Genomic DNA, 25905 nt, shown 5'->3' on the forward strand with positions numbered 1-25905 from the left:
CGGGGTACGCTCCTCCGGCCTCCCCGGCCACCGTGAACGTCGAGTGGATCCAGTCCGGAATAAATTTATTTTTTATTTTATTTTATTTTTATTTTATTTTTATTTTTATTTTATTTTTGTTTTACATTTTTATTTTATTTTTTGATTTTTGAAATAAAAATATATCGTGTTCAACACGTCTTCTGGTATGTCCCTGGATAAAATAACACGTTGTGAAGAACTTATGCGAACTTGAAAAAACTTTTTTATAAAGTACACTGCTATTTTTTTTATTTTTATTTTAAGTACAGACACATTTCCAATGTGATTCCTATATGGTCTTCTTTACAATAAATAAAAGATGCAAAAAACATAATTTTATTTACTCAGGATGTCATTTGAGATATAATATGATGATGAATGAATGAAATGATGATGATTAATATGAACAATATCGATATTGTTTTATTTAATTTGGTATTGATTATGATTTAGGTTTATATTTCTAATCTAAAGCTAGGTTTAACATATTGTATTCTCAATAACCATGAAGTTTTGATTCAGTGGTGCCAACAGTTATGTAATTACAATTAGCTTCAAATTACTGTAATCTATAGTTATATAAGTTAACGAAGAAAAACAGTTGCTTCGCATACTAATTATTTGAAAATTAGTGACAAAATCTAAGTAGAAATTCTATCAAAAATTCAAAATCTATCCTTTAGATGAAACTATTCAGTAGTATCGAAGTAAAAACTTAATTTAACCGAAAAATTACTGTCACAAATTATTATTTAGTTCGTGGACTAATTCAATTTATTACGCCAATAAAACTATTAACTGTAAAATAATAATAATTGGCACACATATTTCGCTAATGACTTCATCATCCATAATCCCGTTACGAACGTGACAGGCGATACTATTTTCAATCCAACCATGTAATATCTCTCATAAATTATTTTAATAACAATACAACAGTCATATTACGAAAATAAACCTTTTATTTTCAGAAACTCGCAGTTTTTCTCATGATTTTACGAAGTTTAGTTTAACGCCATCTATCCTGCAAAGTGTGAACTACGTGGTCCAGTTGTGAACTAAACGTCGTGTTTTCTCACCTCGTGTGTATACAGTCGATGGGGTTGCCCACCAGGTGGCGCGTTGTTAAGGCTGCGCTAGCCGCTAACAACGCGGCGGTAGTTGCACCGCAGTGCAGTCGGAATGCTACGGAATCAATCTTCGGGTTCACCCCTTGCTGTACAAAGAAAAATATCACATAAATACGAAGCCTCAAGGCTTAAATTGCAATTTTTATTTTATTGCTAGTTGATTTTAAAACATTCAGAGATAACATCGGCGCAAATTGGGAAAGCACTTTGTAGCCTAAGTCGTGGAATTCAAAAGAGAATTTTATATTCTTTAAGGACTGAAGACAAATTGATTGCTTTATTTAAAAACATTTATTCTAGTTTTGCGGTCAAGAAAAATCTTTTACATAGACGAGTGATCGCCAATTCAACTACAGTTTCGATTGCGGGACGAGCATTGCATTATTAATAGATTGTTTACCCAATATTCTCATTAATAGCATGCAGTTTAGAATAGTGTTCAGTCCATGAAAAAAAAAACGTTCATCGTCAAGTTACGTTATGCCTATAGATGTTCATATTCACATCACAAAGGAACGCGATAATTTAAATTCACAATTAAAAAAGAAAAAAGGGACGAATATTAATACTTTCTGGCGCGACTAACTAATACAAAGTCATAACGTAACGCAAACGCAAACGTACTTACGCGACGTTACAACAAGATTAGTCCCGTAGTCCCTACACTGGTCTTACGTATGCTAATTAGTGTCGTCGGGACTACGATAAACACCTACTTAGGTTGCCTAAGCACGTCCCTAGCGTTAGTCATGTTTTTTCAGCACTTAATGTGATGTATGACTGAATATTCTCTGAAATAATTAGCTCTACTGAAAGGTAATTGTTTACCAACATTGTGTGTAAAAGGTAGTATAATTACTTATTTAATGTTTTTGCTGAATTAGATTGAATCTGAATACCAATCATAATATCGCACGTTGGGTTCGCCAGTGTCTAGTTTCTGGTGACTATTGGTGCCCAACAAGGGACCTCAAATCTTTAGGCAAATAGATTCAGATCCTAAATTCGACGTAGATAGATATGGATCAATTAATAAAAAATCTGCTTGTAACTACCATCAATGAAACTAAACCACGGTTATCTTCATTCATTTGCTTTTTCCGACATGCGTCAGAAAAATATTCAACGTGCAAATATTGAGTGCAATAATGATTGTAATAAAAATAAATAATATAATTTCCCCAACGTACCCCTCCGGACAGCAGCGCATAGATGCTGGTGAGGATCTCCATGGGCCTCCGCGGCTGCGGGGCGCGATCGCGCCGCCGCCACGCGCCCGCGCCGCTCCCGCCGGCCGCGGACACGCCGCCCGTGCGCGCGCCTGCGCAGCGACCGCGACGGCCCCACGACACGCACGAGTCCCTGCGGAAGAAACTCACACTAAGTTCACTCATTCTCAAACTAAGTATGATTGTTTTGACTCTACACTCCGGGGATAAACTTTTATATGGCAATTTTAATAAAAAAGAAAACACCAAGGTCATTCGATCATAAACATTATGAATCTGCCATTCATTAATTTTATCAAAAAAATTACAAAATCCTATGTGTCTTGTTAAGACTCATTTTTGATCTGAATGCGCGATGCAAAGGATAATACTACCGTGCCGATACCTTACTGCAGTCAGTAATATTGTAGATAATTTGAATAGGATAGCCGTAATTTGCATTTGTAAACCAATTTGATGTAGAATTAATAAAATAATCATTTTATCTTCACATTACTATGTAAATCTTTTTCTTTACAAAATGATACGTAAAGTGCCGCAATGTGCACCTCTGTTTACCCTTTCGGAGATAAAAGGCGTGATGTTACAAAATAATAAAATACTCGAAACCTATCAAAAATTACCTAATTCATAGAACGTCTCAATATCAACGACAGAGCTACAAACCCACAACAACAAACAGAGAAAAGTCTGGAAACAGAAGATCAAGAACTCGAATACACAGACGTATACAATAAATAGACCAGAACTCACCGCGGTAGTAACGAGCTACTGACGAACCTAACAGTAGCCCAGTCACCGACAGAACAAACACCAGTACACAACAACAATACGCCAGTACACACGCTTCAATGAAACAAGTCTACGTCGGAAACGCACGCGCCGATGTAACACGTGTTGCAAACTAAACGTACATAATTTAGCTAAAACCGCCTCATTGTGTACCACAGAATAAAGTTTCCGACACTACTAGAGATTAGGGATTCGCTGAAGATGTAAGAATAGACATTCAATTAATAGATAGCCAAGGCCATTTGTTTGTTGTCAATTTGGATTGGGGAGAATTGTTGAGATTTTTTTTTTCAGTTGTTACGTTTGTGTCACATGTCTGTGTGAATGCGGACTAGATACTCCACACAGATGTGTGCGATCCAAGTGGACTACGCTTGTGAGAAGACTTTCATTAACAATGATTTATTTCCGATCGTGTTCTTTTCGGCAAATTCGTGATAATTTGCAGATTCTAGTATGTTATGCCTCAAAAATATTCCTAGAAATCGATTAACAGGTAAGCGGGACTTTATGAAACTTTTAATGTCATATTAAAGACTACCTCAACCACATCAAATGGATCATCTTACATTGTTTTACTTCTTAATTGAAACGAATTACGTAATTATTAATTTCTACAAAAATAAATAAATTGAGATAAATGTTGATTAGGATATGAGAATGACAGCAACATCATAAATCACACACAGGATGCGTAAACTGTTAATATAACCGTTAACTGTTAATAGTAAACTTACTTCACAGAAGAGCCCAAAAATAAATACAACATGCTATAACGTAGAATGAAGATTATTCGAAATGTGAACTTCTCCACAAGTAAACAGTCAAAAATATATGTATAAACCTGAACCCTATTAATTCTCATAATCTTAACCGCATAGTTGTCTCATTATGAAAGAAAAAACCCATTCAGTCGACAATATTTACGAATAAGCTTTGGACGCTCTCCAAATCACCGAAACTTGCGTGATGAATGTACTACACTGTGCCTCTTAATACCAGTTTACGTCTAACGGTTAATTAAATAAATCGCTTCGTATCGTTATCGTCAAATAATCGTATGTCTTATGACTCAATTTTATTGGCAACGTCATACTATTAACAAACTTTATGGACCTAACACAGAGCCCTGCGGTATCCCTACTCATGTTTTCCTTTCGAAACGGTTCGATTGAAGTTTCCGGTAAAGTGAGCTTTGTTTCTTCAAGCAACAAAGCGTATGAGCAACGCTTTACCAAGTATTGGTCGGCTTTAAGGTGGTGGTCAAATAAATACAGGTGCTGGCCTTGTCAAACGCTGCCCACGACGCGGCCACCGAGATTGATGGCTGAACAACTGCTGCCGTCTGTTCAGAGATCTTTGTCTGCCTGTATGACTGTGTGAATCACGTGTAAATCTGGAAGTCGGTCAAACGTCCGTTGACTTGTATGATACACTTTCATTGTTAATGGATACTGTGTTTATTTTTAATATCTTGTTAGCGTGCGGCTTGTTCTATTATTGTTTGTATATTTTTTATATGTTTGGTTTGAACTAATTTTATTGCTCAATGGTAAAATGTTTGTTAGATTATGTCTAGGGGCATTTATTTACATTTTGAACATTTGTTTACGTTAATGTTCCATTGATGTCGTTTTAGATCGGTTCTATTTGAATTATTTGGTTTACTCATTGTTTGAGATGAAAAATGGTATTATCTTGTATTAATATTGAGTAATATGTTAGTTGTTTTGTAATAAATTAAGCAATACCTTCTGCCAACAATTCTGCTCGCTCGAACTCCAAAGTCTTGCCGGCCACCTACTTCTTGGCGACAACCAGACGTCTTGCCCATGGGGTGCGCGGGAAGCAGTGCTGCTCTGCGCCTGCATCAAGTTTGTTTGTGTGTATATCCTTAATGCTAACACTTACGAGAACTTGAAAGATGGAGATCATGCAGCCGCTTTCTTCTTCTTACAACCTGATGATGACTTCTTACATTATGTTCATTATGCTCAAGTGAGCCGCCTTACGATACAAACCTTTTCTTTGTGCCCCACTGGCTTGCTCATCTTCCATCTTGTATACAAGATAATTATTGTACATTGGTAGTAGTTTACCTTCGGTTAGCAATCCTGTGTGCGCGCACTCCTGGGTCGGGGCGGCCGCCAGACGTCTTGCCCATCGGGCGCGCGGGGCCCGGCGCCGGTCAGCGCGAGCGAGGCGCCCGCGCCATCCTCGCACCTACCACTGCAGACAAGCAAATACCAATGTTTGGTAACAAACTACTTATGGTAAAAGAGTCGTTATTTTTGTTTGTTTGAAAATATGAACATGTGGTTACTTTTAGTGTTAGGACGTAGTGTGTAAAATTTTCTGCTATAATAGTTTCCCCTCATTGAGATAATAATATAATGGTGTTAATGAGTTTCATATAATTAATTTAGTAATTTACATGTTTCGTAATTTTCAGTAATAATCTTAACCAAATCTAAATGCGTCACTATCCAATTGTCTGATACATTGAATAGTGACATCACATTACATTCCCGAACACATGTGATAGAAAATTATGCCTTCATGTCTGAAACTGACATTAAAACGATTCAGCCAAACCGACTAATAACCCGGAACATATTCATCTTGCCGAAATCCCGAGAAATTTCAGTCGAAACTAGTGAAACAGTAGCCATATGTCTGTTGAAATTAGTCCGTCAATCAAATAATATTTAGCTTGTCTAGACTCAGATTACCTTGTCCATGTGACGTCTAGGGAAAACGTTTGATATGCGAATATAGTCTTTATTACTTTAACTATAAAGACTGTGTGTTTTATGTTCTGTGTGAAATGTCTACTCATTTTGTTCACGACATTTTGAATCGTAAAATAATTTAAATGGTGTTTACAGTTTCTCACCATGTGTTGTGTTGTGAGGTCTATGGTTTGCGTAGTGTTTTCCTATACCTAGTTAATGTTTGGGCATTAAACTATAGTTATACATATGTAAACTCATGTTTTAGATTTAGTTAATGAACCTATTCAAGCTGAAAGGCATTGCGTGTTTACCCTTAAGCCAATATGTAGTTCTGAATACTGCATTACCATTTTTAATGCGATGTAAATTGCTATTCGTTAGTCTCGTTAAAACTAGAAATCGGCGAGACCGATTTGGCTAATTTTGGTCTTCAATTATTTGTGGAAGTCCAGGGAAGGTTTAAAAGGTCAGAACAATATGTTTGAGGTGGTACGAAGTTTGCCAAAACAGCTAGTTTTAATTAAAACTCTAATATTAGATAAGAGTGTACTATGATAATGAATTAAGATATAAACAACAGTTACCTAGAATAAAAATCCTAAACTAACCAAACATCTAAAATTCTAAACAACAGAAAACACTGAAATTAAAAAAATGTATCACCTAATTACAATTCCATTATAAATAATGAGCAAACAGTCAAATTCCCAAGCTCCTAGACACAAGGCCCATAAAACAAAACACTGCTTGTCTTCACTCAGTGGCAAGACACGAGTCACACCAAGTATTTCCCATCGATCCAGGTACCAGCACCACATCAAATCCAATGGGTATCTCCGCGCCATTTAAATAATTGATATTTCCAATACGTATAGTGCAATATACGGCAGGAATTTCTTCACCAATGCATATTGATTGGCAAATATCATTTCTAAGGTAGATATTTAGTGATAGGCGGAGCGGGTGCGGGGTGAAAATCGCTTGTGGTCATTATTTGACAAAAAAAAACCCAACAATTAACATCACCGTTAAAGTTTTTTTAATATATTTTGCCTGGTCAGCGATGATGTTACGATGGAGCACGTCTGCCCATAAGCAACCTATTCACTCGGGCCTTGAACACACCCACGATATAAACCATCAGAAAACACAGACTTGCGCAAAGAATTCCACTCCTTAGCAGTTCGCACAAAGAAGTTTGAGGTGATAAGATAACACAAAATATTACAGCATGTAGCTCAAAAGTTGAGCCTAAAAATAGACAGACAGATACTTTATGGCGTAGCAGACTACTAGATAATTTATGTTTGTTTGTATTTCCATGTTTAAAGCGCCTGGAGTCACGGCCACTTACCGTGATATATTGAGCTTAAACGTTTGATAGGCAGTAAATACTGATTTATAGAGCTCCGCCAATAGAATGACCTTTCCTTCGGGTTCTCTACAAGGGGAGTAGGTACCTAAAATGCTTTGAGCACGATTTTTATGCCATGGTGTTGTTTACAGCCATTTTACGGTGACAATGGTGGTGAAACGATGTCTTAAATACATAAGTAATGTAATGGCGACTTTATGTGGATGTCAATTTGTGTGAAAATAGTTTGAATAAGTTCTGATTTCTTCTGTTCAGAGTTAAATGTAATTTCCACGATTTTTATATTTTGTCTAATCTAATGCCATGCTAATATCGTTTACTCTATTAATTCTTTCTAAGTTATAGCTAGTTACTTTGTTTGATAAAACATTGTATGTCATTCGCTAAATAAATTAAAGAAATGAACTTCTTTCAAACAGGACAGTTAAAACAAAAGAAAGCATATAAAATATGTCGCAGTCGATATAACCTAGTTTCCAAATTCAGTGAAACATATAGTTTTAATAAATCGCCGAACAAATTAATTGATAAGGATCTCCCGCTGGCGTGTTCAGTGCGGCCGCCGCCCGCTTCCGCTCCTCCCTCACACCCCGCCCTAAAGTAGTTCCGTGTAAAAGTGCGCGGAAATCGAATGGGATTCCATTCCCGGGTGATTCCGCCGCGGATAAATTTCCAGGACACGGGAAAACGCTGAAATTTCACGTTTCACTTATCGCCCCTGTGTTATATTAAAGTTTTGTCTAGAATTTCACAATTTTCTGATGTGTTACGTACGTAGTTACGTGTAACGCGTAAAATTTTATCTTTCAGTTTTACGACCTGCTTCGATGTCACACATATTGAGGTTTTTTTGTTATTCTGGAGTGCTTCTACTCGTACGTAGAGCGAGTGATCGGCTTCTCGAGTTAGTTTCGCAGTGAAATAAATGGTTCTTAGGATTTTAGCACCAGTTCGGTTGCCAGTTTCGTAAACGCTATGAGTGTTGAAGCATTTCGAGGAAATATGATTTGGTTTTGAAAGTTTAAAATTTATGACGGTCTTGACTAGAATATTTTAACAGGTGCATCTTTAGGGTGCAATTCTATCTACCTAAAAATAATAATTGATGAATTAAGATCTAACCAGGGCTTAAATATCCTTTTAGAAACATAAAGCTAGATTACCAACCCATACCAAACTAGACAGAAATCGGTTTCATGGCAAACTAAATCAAGTCAGACGGCAACCATACGACTCGGCCATATTTAATCAATCATCGCCTGCCACCCTCGGAGTACAGAACGAGACAACTAGCATATTCTCACTCTCATACAAAATAACAAAATACCAAATCCTACCAATATTATTAACGCGAAAGTTTGTGAGGATGTATGTGCGTTTGTTACTCTTGCACGCAAAAACTACTGAATGGATTTTGATGAAACTTAACACAGAGAGTCAGAGATAGATTATAGTGTGGAATAAATTGTAGGGTAATTTTCATCCCAATTCCATCGCGAGCGAAGCTACAAGCCGAAGCTAGTATGCCATACAAAATACAAGTGGCATACTGTAAATGCAATAAATCCCGCGTTTTACGGTGGCAGTAAAAGTATTGCGACACGCGCCGATATTTACCGATACGCCGGCGATACGACACGACGCCGACACGATACCGACACGATTACACGAGTAGTTTGTCTGAGCAATCTTGTCTATGATTCTAGATTGGGACGATTGTTTTAAGTTGTATGTTGGTAGGTGTGTTTTGGATTGATAGTTTTATTGCATTGTAATAAATGCTTTTTGATAATAGATGTAGGTAGTATTTAGTATCGATGAAGTGAATATATTTAACGCAAAAGAGTTTTAAATAAAACTATTGGATTAATAAATAATATAAACATTTTGTTATATTCTCAATAAAAAATTACACTGACTTAAAAAATTGTTTGTCTAATATTACAACAAGAATTGTTTTACAAATAGGTATCTTTAAAAATACTTCATGAAAACTACTCTACAAAAAAACCAAATCTCATTTAATGTTCTCGTAAAACCACTAACGATAGTTATTAAAAAAGCTATGAATTAATAATTTCTTAGTACAAAACGTAGAGAAAACTTTAAAATATTAAAGTACGTGTTTATGGCTAAAAAGTGTAAGTTGGGACATTATCTGTAGCGTGTGGCGGAACTTGGGTCTCGAGGGGTCACTAAATATTATAGGAGGTCTTATTTTTATAATATTCCTTGACCACTAACTTAAAGTCCATTGTTGTATGAGAAGTCTCAGGTTTGACGGACATTTTAATAATATTTAAAGTGATTTTTGTATATTTGTCCGTTAACCACGCTGAAACTACTAAACGGATTTTGATGAAATTTGGTATACAGACAAGGTATGAGCCTCACTTGGGTGATAGAATACGTTTTTATTCCACCGGCACTCTAGCGAAGCCGTTGGCAGAAGCTAGTAAGATCATAGGTGTATTTACTTATGTGGAGCCCGTTTAATTCAAGGAAAACCTATGACATATATCGTGGGTTCTGGTTTCTTGGAGTCTAGAATCCGACGTCTAGGAAATATTTCGTCCAACCCAGGAATAGAACCCCTTCTTAGTAATCATGCTTGTGACGACTCCATACGCAGAAGACTATTTTGACTTGATTCCCATCCATTCCCATACAATGTTAATGTTATACAATGTTAATACATTGTTTCATTGGAAACGTTTTAAACTCTATAATAAAAACTACCATATTGCGGCATGTTCTCTAGTGCACTTTAATAATTTTCAATTCCGAGTAGAAAACTGAATTTTTCGAAGCGAATGTTTCTCTCCTATGCTTTTTTTGCTACCAAAGTTGCATCCCAATGTTGGCTGAATTCAGTGTTCGAGAGAAATAAAATCATAGTAGACTTATTTCATTTTTAAAACTTTGCTGTATTTTTGTGACTGTATTGACGTGGTTGTCTATTGAAAAATTCAATTTACCTACAAACAAAGTTAAATAACGAAGCTAAACTAATGAAAATACTTAAAACTGATCTCAAATATGCCTTGTACGTAGGTATTCAATATAACAATATTTTTATTTTAAATTACATATTTTAAGCCCGAGTTGCACATACATCAGAATGCACCTACAAGTCACTAACTCGCCTCGCGATTTTATTAACAATCACGTTTTACGAGCGGTGCCACCGACTTGCAGCCACTAGTCGCCTCGCCTCGCTACGTGGCCGCACCACACGCCTCCCTCGTGAATAAAAACACAGCGTTAGATATTCTCTGTGAACGCCATTTTAGTGAAAAATAAAATGGATATGGACAGTTAGAGTGAATGCTGCAGTGGGGAATGGCCGTCTTGTTCGCAGTGGTGGTGCTGTGCGCGGCCGCCGCCGCCAACGTCGAGGTAAACGTAATTGTTTCGTTGCACCACCCATTGCACCAGCTCCGGAAATTTGGCAACAATACATGCTCTGATAACGGACGCACACAGATGTAAATGGCGCTGAGATAAAAAACTGTAGGATTTTATTCGCGAGTTCCTTTTTTGTTACATTTTATGAGATCTAAATTGCTTGGTTTGTACCGCAGCGTGTTCTTTGGAACGCTTTATTTATTTTAATCGCTGCGCTAGTGGCCATTGTTTGTGGGAAGTGCTATGGGTTCGGAACAAAGGAGATATTTTTTCCTATATTCGCTGAATAAAGCTTTTGAAATTAAGTAATGTTATGTGATGTGCAGCCGAGCGGTCACTGGGAATTAACAACGACGGCAAATAACTGAATATCAGCGATATTCGTTGTGCTTTTTAAAGCAGAAACTACAATTTTTTGCCGCTCCCAGTAACACAAGCCCGCTATAATTAAAAGAGTAACTAGAATGTACCCAAATAAGCCAAGTTATACCGAGTCTTTTACTCTTAAGTAACGCCTCAAACTTGTTCGCTTTCTTAATCGAAATTACTCACTTGATGGATGTACATATGTATGAGAAAAGTCTAGAGAAGGTTTATGAGCTGTATTAAGAATAAAAACAAAAAGGTATTGCTATAGTATTGAAAGTTTTGTGGCAACACTAATGCAAATCTCCAAAATTTGTTTCAAGTTACAAGCCAATGCATATTAATAACTATCCAACGAATGACTAACTTGTTTCAATACAATTAAAGAATTACTTCCAAGAGAACCGTCGCCTGGCGAAGGCGATGGTGGAGGCGCTGCAAGACTCCAAGTTCGATGACGAGCTGCTGTTCGACCTGAAGAAGGAGAACCAGGTGTACCTGAACCGCACCATGTCGCTGGTCATCAAATACATCGTCAAACGGTAAACTTTATTTCTTTGAAGCTTTTAAACTCTAATATTTTAGAGGTTTTTTAAGCGGAAAATCATCCAATGACTTTTTCCGCCTTGAGTGAGTTGTGAGGGAGTGTCAGAATCCTACTGACTAAAAACCACTACGTTTCTATTCCTGCTTTTCGAGCCGGTGCCCCAGTAAACCGCTACCTATGCATGACTTTGACTTTGCCTCGCCCAAGGCGGGAGCAGTCATTCGATGATTTTCCCCCTCACAAAGGGTAATATAACAATAGCTGAGTTTACTGCTATACATTGACAAGATATTTACAAGATCTATAACAACAATATAAGCTAGTGTTGCAAACAAATCTAGTAGGTCCACTAGATATCCGAAAACGACTGTAGTTTAAATCCTGACACAACTATCGACTCGTGCAATGGTTTATTCAGTGCAGATCCTATCCCATACAACTCGATACGGAAGCTGTAGTATCTCGATCCCCCATAACAACAACGTCAAGTTATCTATGACGATGCTAACGTTATATTTCAAGTCCGGTTGCCATAGCAACGGTAACGTTTCGGCTTACAGGCTTACGATAGGTGCGCAGTTTCCACACTAGTTACTTGTAAAATATTGGTATTGGTTCGCATCTGGGAACGTTTGGATTGTATGCTGTGTGCTAGGTGTGCACGGTTGAGTTAAAACCATGGCTTGGGTAGGTTTCGTTAAATAGATAGGCAAATAGGTTCTTATGTGTTTATACACGTGAGGTTCGAACCGTACCTATGAAGGTACGGTTCTGATTTCAATGCTCAGTTACAAGAATCATCCTAAAGTAAGCATTTCAAAGATTAATATATTTTTATCAAAACTCATTCTATTTATTAGTTACTTTAAAGATTATTCAAATTAGCTTCACTAACTTTATCAAAACAACTTTTATCAAACGATAAGATTTTTTGAAAACATTTCTAAAAAATGGTTAGGTTTAAGTTACAAAAATCCTTAATCTAGATACCCAAGAACTTATTTCCTGTAAACCCTATTCCACGAAGAGATAGGTTCAATATTTTTGATCTTTTTTTTTCAATTCATTCTGGTTGGATTCCAGCGAGGTAGACAATTACCGCTCGCGGCGCACCGATGCCATCAGCCGACGAATCTACTCCTCACTCGTCATGAAACTCATCGATATTGCCAAGGTATAGTATCTACCTAACTTTTATCAAAATAGGTAATGTATTTCTTATATCTAAGTGTATACATTACATATCAAATGACTTCGCTGACTATAGTTAGCATATCGCAAGAGCTCCGCTAAGCACTAAAGAGCCAGTAGCTATTATTATACTGAATGGAATATGATGTTAATTTCTTTGTTAATTCGCTGGGCTCAGGAGCCAGTCAGTGCAGTACTGCCTCTCTTCTAGTTAAGATTGTATTTTCTAATCAAATAACTTGACTTACTGAACTTTCAGTTACCTGAAAACGACTGATAAGCAGACCAGTGAAACTTAATATTTGAGTTACTTCGGCAGTATAAGGGAGCACTTAGAGGATTTCCCGACATTCCCATGAGGACAAAAAGAAACTATAATTGAGAGAACAAAAACCAAAATATACTTCAGTAGGCTTCTATTCTAGGCCATATACAAGTATCAGATGCATGTATTTTTAAAAATATATTTTGACCACCACCGGACCAACTCCGTCACAAGTGCCACTACTAATATCACACATCAGTAAAACCTATCAAATCCTATCACCTACAGAAATACCATTTTCAAAAGTCACATATAAATATCTACGACTGAATTATTACGCGACCATAACTACAATACTATAATAGCATTTGTAAACGAGTATGAGCAGAACTCTTCGTGTCTGCATATTGCTTGGAAACAATGGCGCCGGCTAACAATGGCCGAATGTTCAGCTAATCAGCCCAACTAGGCCCCATCTGTGGTGGTCTGGCTCTTTGAGGCGCGCGCGGAACGCGACGCGCCGTACGCACGGGTCTGGTTGTGGTCGGGCGGCGAGCTACCCTTACTCGCCGTCCGCAGACCCGCACTTACGGTGGCCGGAGATCGTCACGCGATCCCCGACGCCCGGAGTGTCTTCTGCGGCGGCTGGGGCGTGAGGAGGATCGTTCCCTCACGCGCTCCGCCTCCTCCTTAGCTAGCATGACTGCTTCGCAGAAGGAGGAGACGGCGTCCCATTCCCCCTCGCTCCGCACCATGGCCTGAACCAAAGCCGGACGCGAGAGGTCACCGTCGCTGATCACATCCCTGAGGACACGGCGGTGCTCAGCCCATGCAGGGCACACCGCTACTGTATGCTCCACCGTGTCCTCCGGGTGATCCACGCAATGCCGACACCCGGGCGTTTCCTCCCGCCGAATCCGAAACAGGTACCTACCGAAACTTCCGTGTCCGGTAAGCACCTGCGTCAGGCGGTAGGTGAGGACGCCGTGACGCCTCTCTAGCCACTCCTCAAAGAGGGGACTTACCGCTGCTATAACAGCGAGCCCAGCCCTCGGTTGCGACAGTCGTTGCTTCCATTCCGCCATGAGATCCCGCCGGAGCTCATCCCGCCACGCACTGATCTGACGTGGCAGCGGAGTTTCGCCCCGGCGATGCGCCTCCGCACGTAACCTATATACGTCCGCGAGCACTTTCGCCTCCAGATCCCACGGCGGTAATCCGGCAAGGAGGTTAGCCGCCTCCCCGGAGATTGTGCGGTACCCACGGATCATCCGAATGGCCATGACCCTCTGGGATGAAACCAGCGCGCGAGCTGGTCGTCGCCTTAAATTTGGTGCCCACACCGGGGCCCCATAGAGGGCCATGGACCGCACAATCCCCGCGTACAACCTCCGGCAGGAGGCGTTTGGTCCCCCGAGGTTGGGTAGGAGCCGCTTTAGAGCAGCCCCCGTTCGTTCCAACTTGGGAGCCAAACGTCGGAAATGTTCCTCGAATTTCCACCGACTGTCGAGGACGAGTCCCAGGTACTTCATCGTCACCTCGATGCCGATGGAAACCCCTCCTGCCATGATCTGGAACCCACCCGGAGGTGGCGCATTCCCGCGGCCATAAAAACACATGGCCTCGGACTTATGAAGTGCCACCTCGAGTCCCAGCTGCCGGATCCTTGCAACGACTATCGCAACCGCTCTCGTCATCAAGTCGGCCGCCACCTGGTGCGACCTCCCGTGTGCTAGTACTAGCGTATCGTCAGCGTAGCAAACCACGCTGACGCCGCTCGGGAGGTCGGTGCGCAGCACCCAGTCGTAGCCTATGTTCCACAGGAGCGGTCCCAGGACCGATCCCTGTGGAACACCGCGCGACATCTCTCGCCGGTTCCACTCACCTCGGTGACCGGGGTAGATGACGGATCTGTCCGTCAGATAATCCTCGACTATACGACGGAGATAGGTAGGCACCCGATGATACCGTAGTGCCTCCAAAATGCAGCTCCAGGGCAGAGAGTTGAAGGCGTTGGCGATGTCCAAAGACACCGCCACGACGACCTTACCCCTGGACACTGCAGACCCCGTCGTAAGGTCCCTCACGCGCATGATGGCGTCCACCGTGGAGCGCCCTCTGCGGAAGCCGAACTGGCCGTCCGCGAGGTCCGGCCCTGTTCCCGTCAGGTGCGCGACGAGGCGGTTTGAAATTATTCTTTCAAACAGTTTTCCCACCTCGTCGAGTAGCACGATGGGCCGGTACGCGGACGGAGAGTCCGCAGGGCGCCCCGGCTTCTTCACAAGGACCAGTTTACCCACCTTCCATGATAGCGGGAACTGGCCCCTCTCCAAACATGCGCTGAAGAGACCAATTAGTCGAGGCCTGAGAGTCTCCGAAGCCAGGACCCACGCCTTGCCAGGCAATCCGTCGGGTCCCGGGGCGGTGTTCTTGGCGCCCATCCGGCGCACCGCCACTCTCAGCTCTGCCTCGGTCACTTCTGGTGCTGTGTCATCGTCGTCGTCGCTGTGGCCCGCATCGGGCACCGCAGGGGGCGGAGTCATGCACGGAGGGATGTAGCCCCTCTGTGATTGGGGGAACAAGGTGGTGACCACCTCCTCTACTACCTCTGGCCGGAGACTCTGTGTCAGCGGGGGAGCCTGTGTGCGGAGCTTGTCACGCACCATTAGGTAAGGGCGTCCCCACGGGTCTCTGTCCAGAGTCTCCAGCATCTCCTGGCGGGCCTGGTTTTTGGCCCGCCGGATTTCCGTTTTTAGGGCGTCTTTCGCCGCCTTGTACCCCTCATATAACTCCGCCTCTCTAGCTTCCGCGTCCGGTGGACGGATACGAAGCCTGCGGTGCCTAGTGTACTGGCGTCGCGCAGCAACACACGCACTGCGCAGAGCAGCCAGCTCTTGCGACCACCAGTACATCTGGCGCTTCCGCTGTCCTGGACGGACCCGGGGCATCGCCACGTCACAAATCCTGTACATGGCGTCCTGGAGCCACCGTGCCTCCTCGTTAATGTCGGCAGGCCTGTCCGGTGGTATCACCCAGGCCTGCACGATGGCGGCTTCCAGGAATAGCTCCCGGTCCAGTTGCCTCAGCGCCCAACGCGGGCCACATGGGGCCTGTCTGACCGGTGGGTCCGCGGACTCAGCGGAAACATCGAACCGGATGTACCGGTGATCGGAATATGTCTCCACCTCCTCCATGACACACCAGTCGACGACACGCGGTGACAGAGCGGGGCTCGCGAACGAAATATCCACAACCGATTCACCCTGCATCCGCACACACGTGGGGACAGAACCCCGGTTCAGGACGACTAGGCCTGTCTCCAGAGCCCAGTCTTCCACCATCCTACCCCGCGTGTCAGTGATCCGGGAACCCCAAGCCAGATTCTTGGCATTGAAGTCCCCGAGGACAAGCACGGGGAGGGAACGGAACCCGACGACGACGTCAACCAACTCCCTCAGGGAGTTGTGGAACTCGGCGAGAGTTCGGTTCGGAGAGAAATACACGCCCACCACAGCGATCTCTCCGAACCGTGCTGCGACACAACCCCGGCCTCTTTGAGCACCCTCAAGAGTCGGGGTACCGGCGGCGGCCGACGAGATGATGGTCACCGAGCCATCCAAGTCCGCCACCCAGTGATCCCTGGGCGGGACGAAATAGGGCTCGGAGACCACGGCGATATTAATCGACCACTGCGCCATGCTCTGGAGTAGTAGGTCCTGAGCGGCAGCGCAGTGGTTGATGTTCGCCTGGAGGAGGCGTAATGGAGTCACTATTGACAATCCATCACGACCTCCTCGGCGGCATTACAGCCGGCAGCGGCCGCGGCGACAGCAGCAGTAGGGGAAGCGGTTGCTACTGCAGTGGCGGCGGCGGGAACGACGGCGGTGGCGGAGGGCCTAGCCTTGCCCCTGGTTTTGGCAGGAGGGGAGCAGATTCTGCTCCCGGCCCGGTGATTGGCCGGCTTACCAACTGTCGCGCATGCTTGACAGTGTAGCGGGGCGGAGCACGAGCCGGCCCTGTGACCGGGCTGACCGCAGCGGAAGCAGCAGTCACTGCGGTCCACCTCTGAGGTGCACTTAACGCTCACGTGGTGACCCACGTGGCAACGGTAACACCTCATAGGCCGAGGCTCGAGCAGTTTGACCTGCGCCGAGACCCAGCCCACCAGGAGCCTTCGACCCTCCTTTATTTTCTTAGCCGCTGAGACGGGGCAGCTCACGACAACCGTTCGTAGCCCCGAATTGTCTGCACGGATGGTGCCTGCCTTCACCTGGTCTGCAGGGCACCCTCCCGTTCTGGCTACAGCAGCCACTATCTCCTCCGCCGTTACGGAGTCGTCCAGGCCCAATATGCGCAAGTCTAGGCACTTGGTGGGCCTGGACACGCGAGCCTCGTCGGTCCCGAGACACGCCCTGAGCCTTTCGGCAAGAGCGTCAGCGGATGGACCGCTGTCCGCACCGGGGACCTCCAGTAGGCGGGCTCCAGTCGCCGTGACTTTCATCGAAAACCCGTCTGGGGCCCCGTACTCCGCAGGATTTACCGCCGCCTTCAGCTTGGCGAGGACGTCGCCGTACGTGACGCCCCTTTTAACCGCGTCCGGCTGTAGCGTTATCACTACCGCCGCGGTTTTAGGGGCGACAAGCATTGCCGCAGCGCGCTTCTCCTTGCGCCGCTGCTGCCGCCGCTGCCGCTGTTCCTTTTTGCGGCGCTTTCGTCCCTCCTTGGCGGCCCTCCTAGCCTCTCCAACCACGTGCCATTGGCCGCCATCAACAGGAGAATCTGAGACTGGGGTAGGCTCTACTCCGGTTGGGGCAACAGCCGGCTGATTCACTGTGCCCCTGCGCCTACGACCTATCGGCGCCTTGGCAGCCGGTGCAGCCGGAGCCTGCGCTGGCGAGGCTACCAGCTCTCTCGCCGGCGGTTGGCCTTGAGCAGAGCGGCTTGACTGACCAGAATTGGTCGCCGCTGCAGCTGCAAAGGTTTTTGGTGCTCTTTGACTCGCTGCTAGTGGGGGCGGAGGATCCTGCCCTCCAGCACGTCAAAACGTTGCTGGAACGCAGCCATTTCCCGCCGCACTAGGCCGATCATGTCAGCCTCCGTTGACTGTGAAGGCTGGCCTCGACCTCCGCGAGCAGCGGCGAGCTCGGCCTTAGCCGACCGAAGCTCGGCCTCCATAGCCGCATTGGAGGCTGTCAACCGGGCCATTTCCCGCCGCATCTCCCCCAGCTCTTTTTGCAAGGCGGTCATCTGCCGCCCTGCTGCTAAAGGCGCCCCGTTTTGCCGAGCGGCCTTCATAATAGTCGCCTTCGCGTGTCTCAGCACTCCGTTTCGGGCGTTCTGGGACTTCTGTCCAGCCACCATACGGAGTGCCTCCATAACCGCCTTGCGAAGGCTAACCTCGCCAGTTACACCAACATTCTGGCCTACTGAGTCCTCGCCACCAGACACCTCCATTTCAGAGGAGTCGGCTTCCGTTGGTTCGGCCTGAGTAGTGGGTACCAGCCTTTCACTGCCCTTTCTTTTACCCCTTCCCCGCGAAGCCGTAGGGATCTTAGGGGCTGGGGCCTCCTGCTCGTTGGAGGACGGCCCTCGACCCTCCTCCAACCTGGGACGTTTAAACGTCCCCCTTTTCGGGCGCTGCGAGCTCACGCTGCGCAGTGAGCAAGCGCCAGATGCGGATGAGGTATCGGACTCAGAGCCCGACACCCTCCGACTTGGGGCCCGTACGGGCCCAAGGGAAACAGAGCCACTCCGGCTCTCTCCAGCAACAGCAAGCGAGCTGACCTCACTTGCCCTCTCCTCCTCATTCGATGGTGGTTTTAAAAAGGTTTTATTTTTTGACTTCTCCATATAAGTCCCACGAGTATGGGGGAAATAAACGGTCCGCCCAGGCAGTGCCCCCTGTACCTGGGTAAGTGTACATTTAGTACTCAACTAGAGGGTCCACCGGTCCCCTAGCTGGGGGTGCGCTCGCGACTGACTCTACTCCTCAGCCATGCATACCCTCGCCGCGCACCAGAACTTGGTATTGGAGGAATTTTTTATAGAGGTTATCTTCCTCGCGGTCCGGGCGACCAAGCCAAGACCGTCGTCCCGTTCCAAGTCATGCAACCATGAACTCTTCCCGGATTACGACTTCGACGGCTGCAGTCGAGGCACTACTTGTGTCCCGATGCTACTCGTTGGCAGGGTGAATGCACAACGAGCACCGCCCTTGTTTCTCCACCACGTTCTCTGCTAAACTCAGAGAAACGGGCGGAAAAACGTCCCCACGGAAGCACAGGCCTCGTGCCAACACAAAGCCCGCCGCCTCCAGAACCCATCCTGGGTTCGCCCGCCCCGTCCAGAAGTTAGCTACGGGCAATAGCCACTCCAACCCTATCACCCCCGTTAGGGAGACTATCACCCGTACCCAGGGTGCACCACGGGGAGGTCTTCTGGCACAAAAGAGATTTTACCAATCAGTTGAATATGTTTTCCTAATCATTGAGATCATTATTTGTATAGGACCATTATAGACATAACATCCTAATTTCCTCTTCAGTTTTACATCAAATTCATTGAACAACACAGAAATTGCAGAACAATGCTTTAGTTAAAATTCAATGCAACATTATCTAGTATTTTCTATATTTTTTGTTACAAGTAAAATGCATTGAAACAAAGCGCGTTCATTTTTATTTTTAGCTCGAATCGAACATTTATCCATTCCATTGTATGCTGCAATTTATAAATCGAGTAACAAATCTATATTCGGATGAAATCGGTTCATTAGAGATATATTTTTTGTATTGTAATTGAGTGGAAATATATTTCATTTCATTTCGAAATTCTATGAGCTTTTTGTAGTATGTTTTTCTATCTTTTTAATGGCATTTTTATTTTGAAATTCATTATCTCTCTAGTAGTATGTTCATGAGTTACATACATAGCACGTGATTAAATAGTCTACAGTCCTATAAAATTATTAAGTTAACGTTTTTCTTACATACCCATAATACAGTTTTCACTAATGGATAGAGTAATGGAAATGCTAAAATATATAATTCCTGAAGGTAAAGTACCTCATATATTTAAGCGTATAAAGTAGTACGGATGAAACTGCGGGCAAAATACTAATTAAAAATACAACGGAGATTTCTTTGCTCTTATACTTCCTTATGTATTTCCCCACCCAGGACCTACCCCGCAACGCGACGGCCCAGAGCCGCATCGACACGGCCCACCGCTACTACATGTCCGTGGAGAGCAGGGACATGCACGACCAGATGGCCGACGTCCAGGTGTTCCACGCCTGCGCCAGGCTCTACGACATCATGTTCACTGTGAGTATCACGTCATAGGTAAGTATTCCAGGGCCAATATCAGGCCCAATCAGAAAAAAATGTCTAAATGAAACTTTGTCAAGTATAGAAATTACTACAGATGAAATAATAAAGACGTTCTGTAACCACCTTTTGGGTTTATGAACTGCAGAAATCAATAACGCATTCTCTGGAATATGCATGAAAAGGTCCATAAAGAATACCTACCATGGTATGTCCAAAAGCCAAACTCATTCAAAATATCAAGTTAAAGATGACAACAACTTTAACATCATGATATTTTACAGGCACCTAGGATCTTAGCCCAACTAGGTAAGCTAGACGACCTGACGCCGAGGATCCTGGTGAGGAAGTTAAATGATATGGAAATCAAACCAGTGCATCTTGGAGTAGCCCTGCTCATACAGGTTAGCATCCATACATTATTTACATTTTTCAACATTTCTTTATTTCTCCAAAGTGGTAGGAAGGGTTTTGGTTATAGATCCCACGTGTTTGGTTTCTGGCAGTATATTCACATGGGATTTATAACTTAAGAGGTAAAATGTAGGCTTATAGATAAATTTTATCCCTACAACTAATTACTACATAACTTCTACATACTCAATAGACATGTACATACATAGTGTCTGCATCAATGTATGCCTGCCTTAGTGCCTGGATTTGTGCGTCTCATGCTTTGTAGTGTATGCACATTCCTAAAGTTCTCTCCGTCTATCCAACAATATCAACCACGTGAATTAACATAACGTAACACATTGCTTAATGTATTAAGGCCTACTGTAACGAGGATAAATCAGATTACACACCAAATAAAATACTAAACTGTTGAGACTAATACAAGAATTTTATGAGTACCTTAATTATAAGAATACAAGAAAGTTATGAGAATAATACAATACAAAAATAAGATTTTCTTGTGGTTAGTTTTTGAAGAAATAGAATCCACCGCACATTACTTCCACCATGTTCAAACTACATTAAGGAAATTACAAAACTAGTCAAAGAGCTAACGTCAATTTCATTTGCCCATCTTTCCAGTACCACCTCCGCAACACAGTGAACTTCGCGATCAGATCCAAGACTTTAGAGGTTCTGGCTACCAAGCCGCAGATGGTGGGTCCTCAAGTGATAGACATGTTGAAGGCCCTCGCCTCCAAGATGCTGCCCATTGCTGAGCTGCTGGACATCCACCTGGCTCACTCCAGCCCAGCCTTCAAGGACTCCTGCCCCAGCACTTGGCTTGGAATAGTTAATAACAAACAGGCTTAAACTTCTGTTTTTATTTGATTTGAAGTTGTGTATATTGGATCATTAAATAAATTGACACTAAATAAGTTCTTTTATTTTTTGTTTTGGACAATTTTTTAGCATTACGTATTATAATAATGACCTACTTTATCATTTATTTATATTAATATTTTACACCGATTCTAAATTTATTGTAAGTTTTTAGAATCTTCTCACTTTAATATGCGCTTTATTAAAAAGTTTTAATACTTAAACATGTTTTTTTTTCTGATATATGACACATGAATAAATCAGAATATCAAGATATATAATAAAATCCTCACAAAATTAAAAAAATATTTATAGGACATTCTTAAAACTTGAAACGCCACATTTCTTTACTTCAGAAAATGTACAAACGAGTATTGGCCAGAGGTCAGACGGTCAGCTAATTTCTCGAGCACGTCTGCCGTCTGACACGAGATGTTTGCCGAGCCGTCGCCGCGGGCTCTCCGACTAATGAAGATACTAAAAGCCAGCACTACTCCCACTGAATTTTAAACCCTTAAGACAATAGAACTTCTTAAATGTATTAGCTTTGAACAATTTTAATTTATTAACTAGGAACATGAGGCGGTCATCTCTATGTTCCTCTTCACTTTATACAAGTTGTAGACAATATATGAGTTAAATAAATAAATATACCATTTATAAGAATTCAAAATCAGTCAAACAAGACAGTAAACCTAATTTTGCACCAGATTTCCTAATACACGAAGTTACAGCGACTAGAATATCTGTAGTTACAAACAGACAGACTATTTATATATCAGTGTATGTAGGTAGGAGGACAATCAGACCGGTGGTGGCGGCCGGGGGTTTTTATTAGACAACACAGATTTATCGACAGGCCACACTATTCTTTGGGGCTACGAAAAACGGGAAGTTTTAACATTTTTAATGACCTTTGTTGCTTAATAAACTGTTTCTAAAGTCAAGATACTGAAATCTGGTTACGTGCTAACTGGATACATGTTAGACCGTGTGTTGGCGCTGTCGGCGTGCCCATCATGATGATGAAGAGTCCCGCTGTGACTTGAAACTAGTAGAGATTTACTCTATTAATGTACGTGAGTCAACCGTGATTTTTAGTTAATTGCCTTATAATAATCGAAACTAAAGCTCACAAAGTCAATCCTAATCCAAATCCTAATTTAAAAATAAAAGAAAAGAAAGAAACCTGTCTCCCATGGGGGTAGGCAGAGATAGATCCAATTGCTACAAATCTCACATATCTCTTTCGCTTCATCAACTTTGATACTATATTTATTTAAACTTGCAATTTGAATCAACTTGTTTTCTCATAAAAACTATATTAAATGTAACTAAACTAGCAAGAACATCAAAAACTGATTTCCTCACACCGGAGAGCGATAAAAGAAAATCAGTAAAATGTGTAGTGACGTCACTGCCCTATATAATGGTATCGGCGCACGCGCATCGTTCGCCATGATTTACGAGCGGAGGGATTTGTCCCCGCGACACTAGTTCCCACATTAAATACATCATAAAGCGTAGATATATAGGACTAGTTGATTAGATTTTTTTATTTATTTTTTTACTGAGACAATGTCCTACTTTGCAGTAATAAAATTAAAAAATAATATATTGCTACAAATTCGTTGGCGATGATTTTTATACAAGGTAGCACATCACTAGTGTCGGCGTGACGATGTGTGAACGCGTTGTTTCCGTAGTTATTCATATTTATTGACCATTTCCAATAAATCCGACATGACATTATTACTTTTTAATATCTGTTAGGTAAATATTTTATTTGTGTAGGTCTTCCGGAGTTTTTATATTTGATGTGTTTATATTTTATTTTATTTTACATATTTTGTACATTTAAACAATGGTGGACTTAATGCCTAGTGGCATTCTCTAACAGTCAACATTAGGGTGATGCAGAGAGACACAATAGTAAACACCACAACACATTAGTACCATACTGTAAAACATAAGTTCTCGGTTTCTAAATATACACAGTCCACTGTAGTAACATAAATACGCAGTGTTGCCATCATTATCTTTTTATTACATTATCTAATTTCCCATCATCAACGCGCCCCGTCCGGCATTTTTATATGCTGATGTGGCAACACTGATAACGAGCCCGAAAAGTTATGGTATTCTCCTAAGTATAGCCATATCCCACTGTTTGTATGGTCCTCGACTAAAGTGACCAATATCAACACCCTTGTTTTATGTACATAGTTAAACACATAATAATGTCTCGTGGTGCCGGCAGAGTAGAATATATCTGATCCGGAGCTGCGGTTTGAAAAGCAGGAGTAGCAACGGGGTGGTTTTTAGTCAGTAAAGGTATGACATTCCCTCTCGCCTCATCCAAAGCAGAAGAAGTCAATGTGTGTGAACCTGGCAGATCATTGTCCAGCAGATCAAAAATAAAATAAAGTTCTTTTCGCATGCAGCTGAGTTCTACAGTTCCTGATAGTTTTTAGCAATAGTTCTGACGTTTTTACCTTGAAAAAAGTCGATTGACGAAATGATCTGCTAACTTCCCGTAGCAGATCATTTGGCAGCAGATTAAAAATAAATGCGAGTTCTTTTCGTATGCAGCTGAGTTCTACAGTTCCTGATAGTTTTTAGCAATAGTTCTGACGTTTTTACCTTGAAAAAAGCCGATTGACGCTATGGGAAGTTAGCAGATCATTTCGTCAATCGGCTTTTTTCATCATTGCTACAGATCACAAGATACAGATAGGAGAGTTCTCTTACGAATTCAAAACAAAAAAGAAAGTTCTAGCCTTTGACAATTATTTCTAGCGATGAAAAAATATTTTCCGACTGTACAATTCGTCTATCCTGACATGCATCACAATTGCATCGGAACTCCACCGCAGAATTCGATTCCAGACGAAAAATATCTTCTTTACCTACGCGAATCATTCTTAAAAGCTAGAACTCTTTAGTTTCTTGTGAATTTGTACCAGAACTCCAACACAGAACTCGATTAGAGTCTAGAGCTCACGTTCCAATGCTAGCAGATCACGATAAACTGTTGAAAAAGTGGAAAAATATTGTTTTCAGCGATTCCAATCATTCTTAAAAGCTAGAACTCTTTAGTTTCTTGTGAATTAGTATCAGAACTCCAACACAGAACTCGATTCGAGTCTAGAACTCACGTTCCAATGCTAGCAGATCACGATAAACTGTTGAAAAAGTGGAAAAATATTGTTTTCAGCGATTCCAATCATTCTTAAAAGCTAGAACTCTTTAGTTTCTTGTGAATTAGTATCAGAACTCCAACACAGAACTCGATTCGAGTCTAGAACTCACGTTCCAATGCTAGCAGATCACGATAAACTGTTGAAGAAGTGGAAAAATATTGTTTTCAGCGATTCCAATCATTCTTAAAAGCTAGAACTCTTTAGTTTCTTGTGAATTAGTATCAGAACTCCAACACAGAACTCGATTCGAGTCTAGAACTCACGTTCCAATGCTAGCAGATCACGATAAACTGTTGAAAAAGTGGAAAAATATTGTTTTCAGCGATTCCAATCATTCTTAAAAGCTAGAACTCTTTAGTTTCTTGTGAATTTGTATCAGAACTCCAACACAGAACTCGATTCGAGTCTAGAACTCACGTTCCAATGCTAGCAGATCACGATAAACTGTTGAAGAAGTGGAAAAATATTGTTTTCAGCGATTCCAATCATTCTTAAAAGCTAGAACTCTTTAGTTTCTTGTGAATTAGTATCAGAACTCCAACACAGAACTCGATTCGAGTCTAGAACTCACGTTCCAATGCTAGCAGATCACGATAAACTGTTGAAAAAGTGGAAAAATATTGTTTTCAGCGATTCCAATCATTCTTAAAAGCTAGAACTCTTTAGTTTCTTGTGAATTTGTATCAGAACTCCAACACAGAACTCGATTCGAGTCTAGAACTCACGTTCCAATGCTAGCAGATCACGATAAACTGTTGAAAATGTGGAAAAATATTGTTTTCAGCGATTCCAATCATTCTTAAAAGCTAGAACTCTTTAGTTTCTTGTGAATTTGTATCAGAACTCCAACACAGAACTCGATTCGAGTCTAGAACTCACGTTCCAATGCTAGCAGATAACGATAAACTGTTGAAAAAGTGGAAAAATATTGTTTTCAGCGATTCCAATCATTCTTAAAAGCTAGAACTCTTTAGTTTCTTGTGAATTTGTACCAGAACTCCAACACAGAACGTCGATTACAGTGCAGAAAAAAAACA

The 25905-nt window shown here is 42.4% G+C and overlaps 2 protein-coding genes across 3 annotated transcripts in view; one reads left to right on the top strand and one right to left on the bottom strand.

Annotated features, from left to right (window-relative positions):
* Positions 1 to 25905, bottom strand: part of LOC118262473 (innexin shaking-B) — a 112525-nt gene that overhangs the window by 67380 nt on the left and 19240 nt on the right. For both annotated transcript variants that reach the window (XM_050697144.1, XM_050697143.1), the window contains exons 2-6: positions 5272 to 5401; positions 4924 to 5037; positions 2342 to 2513; positions 1101 to 1237; positions 166 to 193 (exon numbers count right to left, since the gene is read on the bottom strand). In XM_050697144.1, coding sequence (XP_050553101.1) covers positions 166 to 193; positions 1101 to 1237; positions 2342 to 2513; positions 4924 to 5037; positions 5272 to 5336 — 516 coding nt within the window. In that variant the 5' untranslated portion in view covers positions 5337 to 5401. The remainder of the gene's footprint in view (positions 1 to 165; positions 194 to 1100; positions 1238 to 2341; positions 2514 to 4923; positions 5038 to 5271; positions 5402 to 25905) is intronic.
* On the top strand, positions 10431 to 21716 carry LOC118262476 (uncharacterized). The gene is made up of 6 exons (XM_035573874.2): positions 10431 to 10681; positions 11444 to 11598; positions 12687 to 12777; positions 20238 to 20384; positions 20672 to 20791; positions 21426 to 21716. The coding sequence occupies exons 1-6, from the start codon at positions 10610 to 10612 to the stop codon at positions 21654 to 21656; spliced, it is 816 nt and encodes a 271-aa protein (XP_035429767.1). The 5' UTR covers positions 10431 to 10609; the 3' UTR covers positions 21657 to 21716.

Source organism: Spodoptera frugiperda, chromosome 12, assembly GCF_023101765.2.
Source record: "Spodoptera frugiperda isolate SF20-4 chromosome 12, AGI-APGP_CSIRO_Sfru_2.0, whole genome shotgun sequence".
Taxonomy (NCBI): Eukaryota; Metazoa; Arthropoda; class Insecta; order Lepidoptera; family Noctuidae; genus Spodoptera; species Spodoptera frugiperda.

Excerpts from the sequence above, each read along its gene's own strand:
- LOC118262476 (XM_035573874.2), top strand. The coding sequence starts at position 10,610 with ATGCTGCAGTGGGGAATGGCCGTCTTGTTCGCAGTGGTGGTGCTGTGC. Across the intron at positions 12,778-20,237 it reads AACTCATCGATATTGCCAAG|GACCTACCCCGCAACGCGAC; the intron begins GTATAGTATCTA and ends TTCCCCACCCAG. Across the intron at positions 20,792-21,425 it reads GAGTAGCCCTGCTCATACAG|TACCACCTCCGCAACACAGT; the intron begins GTTAGCATCCAT and ends CCATCTTTCCAG.